At 40.4% G+C, this 15333-nt stretch overlaps 2 protein-coding genes across 2 annotated transcripts; both read right to left on the reverse strand.

The window, feature by feature from the left end:
- Positions 1-702: 702 nt before the first annotated feature.
- On the reverse strand, positions 703-9029 carry sqlea (squalene epoxidase a). Its single transcript, XM_051405443.1, has 11 exons — positions 8525-9029; positions 7857-8118; positions 6376-6553; positions 5452-5548; positions 5248-5361; positions 4486-4657; positions 3882-3977; positions 2870-3012; positions 2509-2605; positions 2254-2341; positions 703-1850 (listed from the first exon to the last, which is right to left on the reverse strand). The coding sequence occupies exons 1-11, from the start codon at positions 8798-8800 to the stop codon at positions 1658-1660; spliced, it is 1716 nt and encodes a 571-aa protein (XP_051261403.1). The 5' UTR covers positions 8801-9029; the 3' UTR covers positions 703-1657.
- An 822-nt stretch (positions 9030-9851) lies between these two features.
- Positions 9852-14748, reverse strand: LOC127366900 (uncharacterized). The gene is made up of 14 exons (XM_051406317.1): positions 14631-14748; positions 14140-14216; positions 13816-13888; positions 13328-13440; positions 13205-13230; positions 12890-13027; positions 12644-12753; positions 12465-12560; positions 12289-12372; positions 12071-12197; positions 11819-11924; positions 10688-10870; positions 10497-10571; positions 9852-10306 (listed from the first exon to the last, which is right to left on the reverse strand). The coding sequence occupies exons 1-14, from the start codon at positions 14656-14658 to the stop codon at positions 10223-10225; spliced, it is 1320 nt and encodes a 439-aa protein (XP_051262277.1). The 5' UTR covers positions 14659-14748; the 3' UTR covers positions 9852-10222.
- Between the last annotated feature and the right edge of the window lie 585 nt (positions 14749-15333).

The raw sequence follows: 15333 nt of genomic DNA on the forward strand, positions 1-15333 counted from the left end.
ATAGAAAGCCCACTGATGAACATTAGTGTTGCTATACCTACAGCGTGGAAATTATTTTTAAAGGGGGACTTGATATGACAAGAATAAGAAACGAGACCTCTATGATGTCTAATTGCAGCTGGTGTCACAGGCAATGTATTTTGTTTATTAGATTTATATTTTACATCCTTGAATGATTATTATTAAGCATGGGAGCCCTGCTCTGATCACATTCCGAGTGCTAAATTTGTTATATTATAGTTGGAAAAAAATAAACACTCTTCCTACAGTGCTTTATTAGAACCATCCCAGATATAAAAAGCTGCAGGAAAAGCTTAACGCCAAACTAATTCTGAAAACTCTTCCAATCTCAACAGTTCATCATGTTTGTGTATATTTCTCTGCTGAAGCCCGGCAGAGTAACGTTATCCAGTCTATTGAGAGCCAAACTGTGATAGGCAGGGTGATAAACAGGGCCTCCATTCAAACAGAGATCCTTCAGCTGTGAGTGAGCGCCATCTAACGGTCATATTTGTTAGTGTTGGTCCAGTAAGGTTAAAACGTAATACTCACTGATATACTCTTTTACCATCCCAGGGCTCCATATATATATATATATATATATATATATATATATATATATATATAATGATAAGATATTTAGTTGATTTAAAAAAACTTAATTATCCAAAGAAGTCTGCTTTAATAAGACATTAAAATCAATTCTTGTCCATCATGTATGATTTATTTAACGGCCCATAGAGCCCACCACAGTCACAGGTAAATTACAGGTTAGGAGTTCCTTGTCTGTGTCAGCTCATGACAACTGAGCATCATCCAATGACTCAGTCCCGATGTGATTGCCCATTCTATCACAGGTCCAACTCAAACCCAAACTTCCCCCAGGCAACATGATGTGTCAGCTCTTTACTGACATCCAGCAGGACTAAAATAGTGCTGGGATCATTCGTGGGTTCTGGGATTATAGTATTGTCAGCTGCACTGTCAGCATGTTTCAGGCTGGCTGTAGCAACCAACATTTGTTATAAAAAGTCCCTTATCGCAACATGTAAAGAGCAACAATATGAGGAAGGCAGGAAAGAATGAGTGAATAAGATAACAATTCGCGACAGCTTGCCGTTGTATGACATCTTATCATCAGTGCTTCAGATTCTCGTAATAAAATATATCATCATTAGAGGAGGATTCCAATATTAAACATAGCCCAAAGTAGCTCAGCACAAAAATATACAGCACAAAAGTGGCTCTATTGCAAAATCATTATTATAAAATTCAGATGCCATGTTCCACATAGCAGTTCTGTTTGGCAGGAATAATTCCACAATATTGAATATTCAGTGTAATTCAAGGTGTGAGTTAAACATTGTATGCTGCCATCCTCTAGCATACAGACCAGACTGTGTGGGTGAGCACAAACAGGGCTACACCAAGGCATTGTTGCATAATATGTCCAAATTAAAACAAGGCATTAAGTAGGACATTAAGACATCCTGAGTAAGGAAAACCCTCAGTAGTAAAATCAGGATTTAAGACATCAACAGTGCCTTTTTCAGCAGGAAGGCAAACATAGAAACTACTGACAAAAAACAACTTTTTTGCAAATTTTGTTTTGCTTGAGCTGTAGAGTCCAAGACGTCCAGTCCAGACGTAGTGCTCCTCAGTACACCAGGTACTTGAATTCAGAGTAGATAAGTGGAAACATGACCGTGCAGGCTCGGTACAGGATGGCTCCGCTCTTGAATAAAGCTCGAGGTTTGGTGCTCCACGACTCGGATTTGAAGTTGAAGTAAATTGCATACAGTGCCACAGCAAAGAAGTGTCCGATGAGGGTCATGGGTTTGGGTGTCAACCTGGTAGAAATCGAGATGTCATGAATTAGACGAAATGTAAAGTCTCTTGTTTTTAATATTATACTAAAGGAATCGTTTGACATTTTGGGAAATATGCTTATTTGCTTTTTTTTTTGCAGAGTGAGATGAGAAGATCGAAACCACTGTCACATCTGTCACTGGTTTTTCCACGTTCCAGTCTTTATGCTATGCTAAGCTAGCCGGCTGTAGTTTTGTATTTAGACTACAGACAGTAGAGTGGTATCAATCCTCTCATCTAACTCTAAGCAGGAAAGAAAATAAGTGTATTTCGCAAAATGTCAAACTATTCCATTAAATCAAGCCTGCTTTCCATCATACAATTTCATACAGAAATGTATTTTATTTTATTTATTTATTGCGGAGGACAGTATTTCATGCTTACACTGAGAGGAGTCCAATAGGCCCAGCAATGCACTCTCCACCAAGCTTGAAGTACTGGAAGCAGGCTTTTCTCAGCTCATGAAGATTATCTGGTTAACACAAAACAGGCACATGGACATGATGAGAACTAAAATGACTGTTAAGTGTTTGAAATGACTGCAGTTTTGTACTTATTCAATGCAAAACAGTAATCATGTCTGATTCCCTGTCATTGTTTTCCATGTGTTATTAGATGCAGAGGCAGGCAGAGACTCACTGTCGGTGGCTGCAAACAGCTCATACAGGGCCTGGGCCAACACATTCACCACGAAAGAATGTGATGACTTGCGTTCCCAGTGGAATTTTTTCTTTGCCTATTGATGAGAAGAAAAAAGCAGAGTGTAATATTGCACACTGTTCTGCAGTCTCTCACCTACAGCACAGGGAATAATAGGACAAGGCAAATGTGATGCAGTACAGGCTCCAAATATAGCTTCTATAATCAATAAACCTTCCTGCAGCCCTTATTCTTTCCAGATTTTATACATTTTTAACACAAGTTTTAAAGAGTTAGTTTGTCAGTCCTCGTGAGAGAAATGTCTGGCATGAAAATGGTTAGGTCTAGTTCCTGTGTTCACCTGCAGCATGGCCCTGTCGTCAGACAGATCCGGGATGTTCTGGAGCAGACTCCTCCAGATGCGAACGTCGTTGAGAGCAACACTCATCCCTCCTCCTGTCAGAGGATGCCTCATGTTGTAAGCGTCACCCAGGAGAAGCACGCCTGCAAACGACAGACTGCTGTTTGTTTCGCTTCCAAAACACATGACCAGTTTGGTTTTCCTCAGCAATTTGTAATCCTCCAATTAGTGCCAAACGCAGTGAACGTGTGGGAGATGACTTTTAGTGTTTCTCTGGGCTTTTATTTCAGATGTTTTGACAGTTAAAATCTTATGGGAGAGTTTCGCTCATTAGAACCACAAATCTCACTAGTGTTACAGCTCCAATCCAACACCAACACACACACACATACAGACAGACGGTCTAATTTAAAGGTACTGTTTGACATCTTGGGGAATATGCTTATTCACTTTCTTGTGTAGAGTTGAACGAGCAGCAGCTGCTTAGCTTAGCTTAGCACAAAGACTGGAAAGGGGGATGAAATTTTTTTAAAGTTTCATTCTCAGGGATGCAAATACAGACTTTGGGACACTGGGAATGAGACTCAACAATCAACTATCATCAAACCTCCAACCCAAAGTGTCTATATCTTTCTGGGCTCTGATTGGTTGTTTTTGTTCAGCCAGGTGGATCCTTGCAAATACCATTAGGAGCACTAGAACAAGCTAGAGAAGGCTGATTTTTCTCTGTCTCTTTTTTCTGTCTCATGTACTGTCAGGACACAGTGAAAGTTTCAGAAAATATGGCAAAAAGTTATTATTTGTAAAAGTTACCTACTGCAGCTTTATAAACACAGCAGGCTAATTGCAAATTAGTCAATAAACCAGGAAATCTTTTGTTCATCTTACAGTAATGACCAAAGTGATACACTACTTTCCAAGACATGCACCATACTGTACACAAGCTGAAATCAGTTCAATAGATTCCCTCTGGCCATCTCCAACAACACAGCAGTCAATAACACTTCAGTACCTGGCTTGTTGACAGGGGAGGGAGGGAGGAAGCTGGCAGGCATGGACCTGAGCCGATCGTTCTGCAGCGCCACCATGAAAGGCTCCTTTAAATGCTCTGAAGGAAAGAGAGAAAGAGAGAGTGCAGGCGGTCCATCACTCAACTGGCTTTGCGGATGAAAACCCAAAGGTGCATGCTGGGCACCTGCACCGGAGAAAGCCTTTTCTTTTAGTGTCTGAATGTACATTTATCAATGCATCAGTGTGACTGACTCTACCGCTTCAGCTGGACCTCTGTCAAGGTTACCGGAGCTGGTGCTTTGATACTGTGGCTTTGATATTTCAGCTGAATAGCAGAGCACACCATGAATGTCAGATCCTTCAATTGTAGATTCCTTGGCCGTACACACAATAGCACAGGCAGCAGCCTGGATATATTCCTACCTACCACAACGCCTGGCATCAATGCCTTATGAAAAAGTTGACTTTCAAAAAAAACATATTACAAACTTTGATCATTTATCACGCTGCAGGCTCTCTTCCTCAGGCCAAAGGTCATTTTTCATTAGTGATAATTAGAAGAAACCTCAGAGACATTTTCAAAATGTATCTCATCTTTCTTTTACCTGGCAGCTGTGGGTATATCTTCTCAGCCATGTACTCGGAGAGGTTGCGAGGCATCTCCCCCCTGATGTCCACAAGAACTCTGGTGTGAGAGGAGGAGATCTGGTAGATGAGCACCGGGCTCGGGTTGGCCAGCACCAGCTCAGCATGGTTGGCTTTAAACTGGGGACAGTCCTGGAGAGAAGCGCAGTGATGACTCAGATATGAAGATAATAATAACATAAAGCCTGAGCCACTGTTGTCCTGATTCCAGCTGAGTTTACAGACACACAGTACAGACATGCAATGTGTCCTTCAATAGCTAATAACAATTTAAGAGTCGAAATGACCAAAGACTTAAAAATGTAGGGTTGCAACTCAATTAATGAACTCATTTTGTGTTTAAAATGTCCCAGAGCCTACAGTGGCATCTTCAAATGATTTCTTCTGTCCAACCAACAGTCCCAAACCAGAAGCTGAAACTAGACCATGTTTGGTATTTTTGCTTGAAAAATGATTTAAACAATTCATCAATTAGTTATTATTAATACTGATGCCTCTATATAAGCTACAAAAACAGACCAGCAGCAAGAAGATTTGCTATTTCTATACAGTTATTCTTAATCACTACCACTTTTGTCCACAGGGGACAGGAAAATGAAAGTTCCTGGTAGCTGGAGTCAGTTGACTAATCGATTCATGTGTTTCAGCTCTAGAACAATCTAAAGTCATTTCAGACTGTTGAGTTCGCTGTGACAGGAGCAACGGCACTGGGCGGTATTTACCTTCATAAGGCATCCAACAAAGTGAGAGGAGGTGTGGGCTTTCCCGGAGACCAGACTCTTTCTGAATTTGGAGAAACAGCCATCGGCCACCACGGTCAGCGCTGCATGGATTTCCTATGGGACACACAGTAATCATAAAGCTTTAGATGGAATATAAAGTGGAATATAAAGCTTTAGATGTACAGCAGAGTTTCCTCTTCTCACCTTGATGTCTCCAGTTTCTTTATTTTTGTACTGGATTCCGGTTACACAGCCGTCCTCTTCCTGCAAACTGGTCACCGTCCCTTCTATGAATGTGACACTGGGGGGAGCAATAACACAGTTAGAAACATCACCTCTAAAGCATGGGCAATATGAAAAGAAACTGCTGAAACAGAATAAATGTCTATTTGAAATGCCAAAAATGCTCAATTTGGATTGTTAAGAAAGGCCTTTAAGGCCTTTTTCAATATACCATCATTTACTGCTCTTAAAATATAGTATAACATTTAACCAACCACTGATAACAGTGCAAACAGAATCTGAAAAAATGAAATGAAAGCACCTAAAAAATAAAATCTGCTTAAACAAAATGTGACTTTTGGGAAAGCTTAATTGGTGACAGATTAATCAGTCAGCCCATTATATTTATTATTATTAGGCCGATAAACAAAAAACGTCTGCAGACTCATCTTCAGGCAGCTTTGTTACTGTTACTGGCTAGAATACATTTTATATATATATATATATATATATGTGTGTGTTATAATGTATAGAATAATACAGTTGAACCACTCTTCCTTAAATATACTGTGAAATCTACAGCATAACAATGTATGTTCATTAATTAATTAAGATACATGTGTATATCAGACTGTAACGTGCACAGAATAATGGAATTATACATGACTTTTATTTGTTTGGTATTGGCATTATATATCTGCCTCCCTGCTCTCTAAACATCAGCCACTGAAAAGCCTGTATCACTTGACCGCTAAACCTAATACATGAGCATGGCCATGTGAATACAAGGTAGGAGACAGCCACCAGATTTTAAATGATACTCCTGCTCCTTTTCACTCTCAGTGCTGTCAGAAACAATGTCATTCAAGAAGCCAGCTGGTCACTTGGCATATGGACCCTGCTCACTTTGGCTCGGCCAGCGCGGCTCTCCTCAGGCCCATGATGAATCGACCGTGATGGAAAGCGCGTCCACACTGGATGCTGTCCTCCGCCTGAGGGTAAGGGATCTCCACCTCTGTGCTGCTCTCCATGTCATGGATCACATAGCCGTTGACCAGATGGGCATCCAGACCCTCCACCGAACCTGAGGACAAACATGAGCAACAGGTTAGAGTTTCACAGCACACATTCATTATTTATTCTCTGTCTGCTACTGCTCACACACTATATGTGGGATTGGATGCATAAAGGCAAAATGGAACCAGGGTCAAAAGATACTATTGGAACTGGAAGATTTAGTTTGAAATGACGGAGAAGTATGCTACAGTACTGCTGCCTACGCCTGTTCCTAATGCTTTTACTCTTCTAAAAGCCCTTAAATCCTGTTCAATATAAGGAAAATCAGTCAACGTGATTTAACACATTAACACAGTTTCCCCCCTTTAAAGTCATTTTAAAAACATGTATACATACGTATATATATATATAAAGGGTTCAATAAAACTAAATATCTTCTGGCATGATTTCTAATATTTGTTACATTTTTGCACCTGGCAAGATGTGCATTTTGAGAAAAGGGACACTGCATAAATATTACAAAACACAACAGGTATAAAGTGTAGTATTATACAATAAATACAATAAAAGAACATAGTAGAACACAATGTACTCAATGGAAACTCTTACTGAGTACTTCAGACCCATTGTCTTCTTCAGGAGACATTTAGGGAATTCCTCATGAGGAATGATTGTGTTCACTGGCTAAATTTAAAAAATAATACTAAAAAACTTAAAACAACAGTCTGAGACACAGTGGAATAGACCATCAGCTCACTTAGATACAACGGACACTGATTTGGTCAACCTGGATGAATTTGTTATCAGGTCGGGTTTTCTCAGTCCCAGAGGAGAATGGTTTTGTTTTTTATAAAGCTATACTGATAAAGTATGACTGGCAGGTAGCCACTGATAGTAAAACTGTAATATTTAGGACTGAATAAGCAGTAATCAGAGAGTAACTTATAAAAGTTTAACACTCAAAAACTCATTTGATGCCTCATTAGGACTGTGTGGGTCAGATTTGATTGACAGCACTGTCACCAGATCCAAATATTGCTGACTCTGATTGGTGCACTGATATACGCAACATCACCTTTTCCAGCTGAGCCCCACCCACTTCAAATCAGTGAAAGGAGCACAAACAAAAGAAAAAAATACAAAAACTTCTCATGTAAAATAATTCATTTAGAGAGCGTGTGTGTGTGTGTGTGTGTGTGTTTGTGTTCATTCCTCTTAGTAAGGTGCTGGTTAGAGAAATAGGTTTTCAGGGCCTTTAACCATTGAACTAAACCGATTACACAGAAGGCCTGACTATGAGGCAGATGTCCCTAATAATGAGTCAGGGTGTATTTGCAGGTCACTAACAGGAGCAGCTCTCTGTCACTGACCTCCCAGTCCCAGCTCTCTGAGCGCTCTGTACCCTCCAGGCTGCAGCAGCTCCCCCACTATCCTGTCAGGCTCCTTCAGGTCCCTCTCCACCACCGTCACCCTCCTCCCGTCCCGGGCTAGTACGGCCGCCATTGCCGAGCCCAGGACCCCGGCCCCAACTATCACCACATCTGGTTCCAGGGCCACTGAGGGGCCACTACTGGCTGAGGCACTCTGTGAGGCAGAGGACTCTTTATCCACTCTTTTCCTTGCTCTCCGGCTCTGGAAACAAAGGAGTGGAGAGTCTCATTACATACAGTGTAAAGTCCAAACTGAACTGGACTGTAAGGCAAACACTGGAACTGTACTTTTTTAAAACACCATCAAATAACCAGTTATGTCCCTCTGATTTTAGTTGCAGTCCTTGGTTACACAAATATATATTAACATTTAAAACACTTTCAGTTCTAAATGCTTCAATAAAAGTTGAGAATAACAGAGAATTGAGAATTTCCCGGAGATTAAATTTACAATAAATAAATAAAATATATAATAAATTAATTACAATAAATGGATTTTTAAATAAATTGATTTTTATTTTAAGTATTTAAAAAAAAAAAAAACTCATGCATCTGTCTTTCTTTGTTCACATAATAAAGCCAACATGTATCCAAATGGACTGTCTTACCTTTTTACAGTCCTCTGCTTTCCCGCTCCTCTGGGTTGACGTTTGGGGGATAAAGTGGTTGATGACAGGTAAAAAGGACAGGAGGCTCAGGGGCAAATGGAACACCTGAGAGACCCTGACCTTCTGCCCATGGAAATACCGGATATATGAGAGCAGCAGCCCGACTGTTAGAAATAAGGCTGCGACCATCAGCAGCTCTTTGTGAGCCAAAGTCAAGACTGTGTTGGACTTTTTATAAAGGTATGTGAAGCTCGCTATTCCCAGGAAAGTCCACATCTTTTTGGATTAAAGAAAAAAATAATAATTTGATGTTGAAAGCACTAATGAGAAACTAAAGGCTTTTTTAGGCTGACAAAAAAATAATTTAGAAACAATAATTAATCTTTTTTTTCTTCTTAATCTCTTTCTTTTTTCTCAAGTGCTCCAAAAACAAGTCAGCCACCCGAAAACACAATGTTACCTTGTAAATTCATGATAAGTTATCCACAGACTGTCGGAGAGATGCTGCTGAATAAATTATGATAATGAGAAACGCGGACTACTTCGGATTCGGTGATTTCACATCCCGGCTCCTCTACAGCTCAACCCTCCAATCAGAAGCGACGTGACGGTGAGCAGAGCTCACGCTATGCGCTGATTGGACAGCCGCGCCGGCTCTGGGCCTCCCTCCGGCCGCTGATTGGACAGTCCGCCGGCAGGGTGGTAGTATGATGTGATGTCAGTGGAAAGGTGCGTGTATCGTTTCTTTTACACACCACAGTGAATGAGACCTGCTGCAAAGATTGTTTACGTTTGACAGGACACATCACTCTGTCTGTAAACCAGGACAATTCTTAAATGTGCCTGTTAAATATCACAGCTCGTTGTGTTACCATGGCAACTAAAGTTGTACAAATGCTACTGAATGAGTCTCAGTCTTTACACAACACACATCACAAAATACATACTTTGGGTTATTAGTGCTGTAGGTATGTGTGATAGTAAACCTAGTAAATCTCCAGTGTCTACTATTCATGTTCTAACACACTGGAAACATTCGTGGTACCCAGAAAATGTGCAGAGTGAGAGCTCCTTTCAATATCTATAGGTAAAACAAAGCTTTTGTTTAAAAAAATAAAAAATAAAATAAAAAAAGTCAAACGTCCCTGGATATACAAATTTCAAGGTGGTGAAAAAGAATTATTTTAGATATAACGCCACCTGGCCTAACTACAAACAGACCAATACATAAACAGAAGCAAGTCCCAATCTGAAGTTAATAATAAACAATATTCAGGAAATATAAAAGGTGATGGAATAAATGACTGGATTGTATAAACATAATCAGTTCATTGTTAAAATGTGTTTATTACACAGTGAACGTTAGTCATCAGCTAACAATAACATAGCTTCATATGTCACATCAAATGTCAGATGACGTGTCAGTAGCACTACAAATCCCTACTGATACACAAAAGTCTGTACTGAATAAGTCAGTCAGTCTGTCAGATACTTGAACATTTAGCAGTTTTCAACATCACTATTTGTACTTTTAGTTAGTAAATCAACTGCAAACAAGTACAATTCATAATCCCAGTGGGATTAATAGTGTTCACCCTCTCTAACACTATGTTTGATGTGCTCAAGTGTTTTCACACCAGCACTGAGACAGAACAGCTCCTTCAACAGTTGTCATATGCAGACAGAGCAATGTTTTTATTATATGTAGTGATTAAAGATGGATTCGTACTTTTCTTGCTTCCCTGATGTTACTTTTGGCTCACCGTTCTGCTTGATGAAGGTCTGAGGAAACAAAACATCATCACTCACTTACTGTAAATTTCTCCTCCGTTTGTTACACTGGCAAAAAAAACCCACTGATCTCAAGACCCCACTGATTGGCCAAAGAGCAGTGTTCACAAACACTGCTGGTTATAGCTTTAAAACAGGTTGAAATGTGAAATACAATATATGTGGCAAACTCCACCATTACCTCCATTTCCTCCAAGGTGGCAGACCCATCCTCCACTTTCTGTCCAATGCCATGACTGAAGCTTGAGTATCGCTCCTATTTAAAATCACACATAACCAGTCAGAGGCCAAGCATAATGTAGCCTGTTAACAGTACTGTACCTGAAGATTTCAGTCTATTTAACAGTGAATTTCAGTTAGCTGCACACACACCTTCACCATGCCAGCCATGAGCCCGTCCTCAATAATGCGAACAGCATTTCGGAGTCCCCTTGCAAAAGCATCCATGGCTCCGATGTGAGCGATGAACAGGTCCTCCAGGTCTGTGGACTCTCTGCGCACCTTAGCATCAAAGTTCAGGCCTCCTGGCTGCAGGCCACCTTGTTCAATGACGGTCTGCAGAAGATTAGACACTGAAGAATAACTAGGCTGCTATATCACCGCTCTCATCTAAACTTATCTTGTACAGTTGATGCAGTACTGCTGCTAGGGTGAGCCAAAGCTTTTATTTCTAAACCCCTCTTTAAATATATTTTTACAAAATATGGTAATCTGTGTGATTATTTATTAGTCAATGGACATTTATATGAACATTAAAGCTGCTATAATAAATATTTTAACATCAGCAATGGATCAAATGACGATGAGTAATGTGAAAGGGGTTTATTTCGAGTGACGAACACCCCAAGAGTTATCATACATTCTGCAGCGGGAGCTTTATAGTCTCTTTAGTGATTTTTTCTTTAGGTTTTCCAGCCAGCAACCTCCTCTTTAACCCTAGTTTACTTCCACAGAAGGCAGCTGTTTTCAGCAAAAAAGCTCCCATAAACCAACTGCAACGTTAATCTACCTGTCCAGCACAAAAAAGCAGAAAGACAAAGTTAGCGGCTTGCTGGTGCACACTGCCCTGCATTTAGCAGCTAGTGGGTTACAAGAATGAAGCCAACATATCACATATATGGCCGCTGCATTCTTACATTGATGACGTTTTTGACCCCCTTTTTATACAAAATATTAACTTACTAATTAAAACCAAACTTACCACAAAAACTGAACATACATCAGTGTCATAAGAACTACTTTAATTGTTTAGTTTGGCCCATGTCCTGATTGCTAACATGGAGGTATTAAGGTTTATAAACTATTCTGCTGCCTGCCACCAGAGGGCGATGGAGATGTTTTGGTTTCACTGTAGGGAGCTTTATATGTTGATGCTTTAAACAAATGATTAGTCTTATCAACATTAATATTAGCAATGTTAGCTAAAGCCGATTTTTATTTTTATACCTTCACATAGACCACTGCCAAAAAAAACTTGTTACAAATGAAAGGAATTGAGGTTACCTTCATGACCAAGGTGGTGTTCCTAATGTCCATGGGGAACTGGTCTGTGTCCCACCCGAGGTCAGGAGAGCCAGTGTTTGAGTCAACTGAACCCAGCATGCCAAACCTGTGCACCAGAAAGCAGGGATGATACACAATGTAAAACTGTCTGAGTGCTTCAGATGTACCAAAATTGTGACGCAGACACATTTTGGCAACAGTGTTCACTTAGATATCAAAGTGAAATGTCCGGTAATAGTTAAGACGTCTCACGCAGAGGCCATGACAATATCATGTTCGTATGAGTGTCCTGCCAGGGTGGTGTGGTTGGGCTCAATGTTCAACTTAAAGTGACTCTCCAGACCATAATGCTTGAGGAATCCTATGACACTCATAGCGTCTAGAGAAGAAAACAGTGACATATACAAAGTATTATTAAGACTGTGAGATTAAAAAGCACTTTCATTTTGTCGAACTCTGAGAAACCTTACCATAGTCATACTGGTGTTTGCAGGGCTCCTTAGGTTTGGGTTCAATGAGAAACTGACACTTCAACCCAATCTTCTCTTTGTACTCTGGTGACAAATATAAAGACAAGATACTGAAAGTGTGTCACATCCTGAGCAAAACTCTAAGAAATACCATATTCATGTTTGTACACACTTACGGACAGCCATTTTAAAGAAGCTGGCCATGTGCTTCAGTTCAGCAGAGACATCGGTATTATGGATGGAAAGAAAACCTTCCCTTCCTCCCCAAAACACTGAGGAGACAATGACACAATGAGGTAGCAGCATGGCAGCACTGAAGGAGCTTATGGATGTTTTAGACACTGTCAAGTCATACCAAAATTTTCTGCACCCAGCTTCTTGGCAATATCCAGCCCCTTCTTAACCTGAGCGCCAGCGTAGGCCAAAACATGGCAGTCGGGGTTGGTGGCTGCACCATTCGTGTACCTGTCACATCAATAAAAACGTGTATATCATAAAGTTTTTCCTAAAATCAGAAGATAATCCAAACTGATTCAAGCATTTCTAATGTGGGCTTCGCACTGAGTTTACAGCTGTTGGGTTTTCACAATAAAATACTGACCTTTGGTGGGCAAAGAGGTTGCAGGTGACCCACAGCACCTTGATTCCAGTCTGGCTCTGCAGCTGGAGAGCAAGGTCTGTTATTTCATCCAGATTCCTGTTGGACTCTTCCAGGGTGGAGCCCTCAGGAGCCATATCCCTGCAGACAGAGGCCGGACATTGTTCAGAATACTGGATATACAAGGAACATCAAATACCTTAGATTGAATTACTTTTAAATACTATTAAATGTATTTATTGTGGCAAATACAAAATCTTATTATTTATTTAAGCCATTATCATTTGAAATCTATCAAAAAAAGAAATGACCAGTTACCTGTCATGAAATGTGTAATATTTCACCTGTGAAAAGAAGCAGAGGTTAAAAAGGAAACACACAGTATAACTTCATCAAAATCAGCTGTGACTTTCATTGTAAAACGGAGGTGAATTCCCTCACACCAAGTTTGGTGAAAAACTCAAAAGCAGCCCCGAGTCGCTTCTTGGCTGATTCCATAGGAGTTCCTTCATTCCAGGGCCGGTGGAGGGTCGGAAACCCAAATGGATCAGCACCTGACAAACACAAAGTAAGGTAATAATTCAAAAACGGGGAGTCCTGACAGCTCACCTGGTAGAGCTGGCGCCCCACGTACCAAGGCTGCCAACTGCTTGCTGCAGCGGCCCCCTCTCTCTCCCTTTACTGTCTAACCTCAGCTGTCCTATCCAATAAAGGCAAAAAGCCCTAACAAATATATTTTAAAATAATAATAAAAATAATACTACAAAAACTAACATGCTGACTTCAATTATAACAAATGATACTATTTATTTAAAATAAGATACGATGATGAAACTACATATGGCCTAAAGCTCAGGCGCCTACTGTATATTATGTGGATATGGATAAAACCTGAACCTCAGTATAATGGAGTCAGTTGTTAACAGTACCAGTTCCACAGAAGGAGTGCCAGTAGCAGACTGAGAACCTCAGCCAGTCCTCCATCGTCCTCCCCATCAGCACCTGCACACAGGAAAACTGATCTCTGACCAGCAGCCTCACATAACACTAACTCTCGATCAATCATGGCGTGTGTAGGTGTGTGTGTATGTGTGTGTGTGTGTGTGTATGTGTGTGTTTGTGTGTGTGTTTGTGTGTGTTGGTGTTGGTGTGTGTGTCTGTATGTGTGTGTGTGTATGTGTGTGTTGGTGTTGGTGTGTGTGGTGTGTGTGTGTGTGTGTGTGTGTGTGTGTGTGTGTGTGTGTCACGCCCACCTCTTCTGCTTGGTAGTGTTTGAAGCACATGACATCTCCTGCCCCAGCACTGGGTACATATGGGATCTTGGGAATGCCTGTGCAGCACATGTTCAATATGCAGTATTCAATTTAATGAAGTCTTGAATGTGACATGGAACATATGCAGTGAATGTCTGCAGAAACGTTACAGTAAGGACAAACTCACACTGTAAAAATATCAGGATTGTTAGACAGCTGTTTCAAACTGTAATACAATATCATTCAGTGCATACACACTGAACACAGACATGCACACAGAGACAGTGTGTCAATAGCCAGAGGACGGAACTATCATCCCCTGCACACACAGACATAATGTGGATTGCACTTCAGCTGAACTCCCACACGGCCATCGGTGTTTACGGCTCGCTGCACTCTGGACGCTTTACGTCCACACACACACACACACACACACACGTACAGCAGCCCCTGTAAACAGCACCTTTGAGCATTACAATAACATATTTTACCCGTGAAGACTTCCTCCTGCGCTGCCATTGCTAGATCTCAACTTGTACGGTTCCTGCAGGCAGGCTGCAACTTTGTCCACGTCCTTCCTCTAGAACAAAGGGTGCAGTTCCCCGTTCACCCACAAGGTGTCACCAAATCTTTTTAAAAGGAAACTTTCCTTCAGCAGCAGCTGCTGCATTTGCGTTACTTTGCACTTTGGTATTTACGACACATTTGCAGTGAAATTAAACTTCGATTATTTCGTTTAATTTAGTGGAAATGTTTTAGTTGCAAAAATCTGATAATGGCCATATAACAATTCTATGTCAATGTATGTCTCACCAGCAGTGTTGGGTCAAAATATAGAGATTTCCATATGGAATTTTCAGGAAATGTTGAGCTGTTTTGAATATTTTAACAGTCTTCAATAATAATAATGATAATGTGTTCTATAATAAGTAATAATGACACTTGCAGCTTTCAGTTTTAGGCACATGACATGAGGTCTGCTCAAACTCACTTTGTTTAAAGCAAGACTGAAAACACTTCCTGTTTGTCACCGCCTTATTTATTCATATGTTGTATATGTTTATTCTCTGTTCAATCTGTATTATTCTATTTTTAGCTTCTATTTCATTTGACTATTATCTTTACCTTATTTTACCCTTTCTGTATGCATCTTGTTATGTTATCTTGTCTTTCCATGCCTTTTATGCCTTAAAA

This window comes from Dicentrarchus labrax, unplaced genomic scaffold, assembly GCF_905237075.1.
Source record: "Dicentrarchus labrax unplaced genomic scaffold, dlabrax2021, whole genome shotgun sequence".
NCBI classification, from domain to species: Eukaryota; Metazoa; Chordata; class Actinopteri; family Moronidae; genus Dicentrarchus; species Dicentrarchus labrax.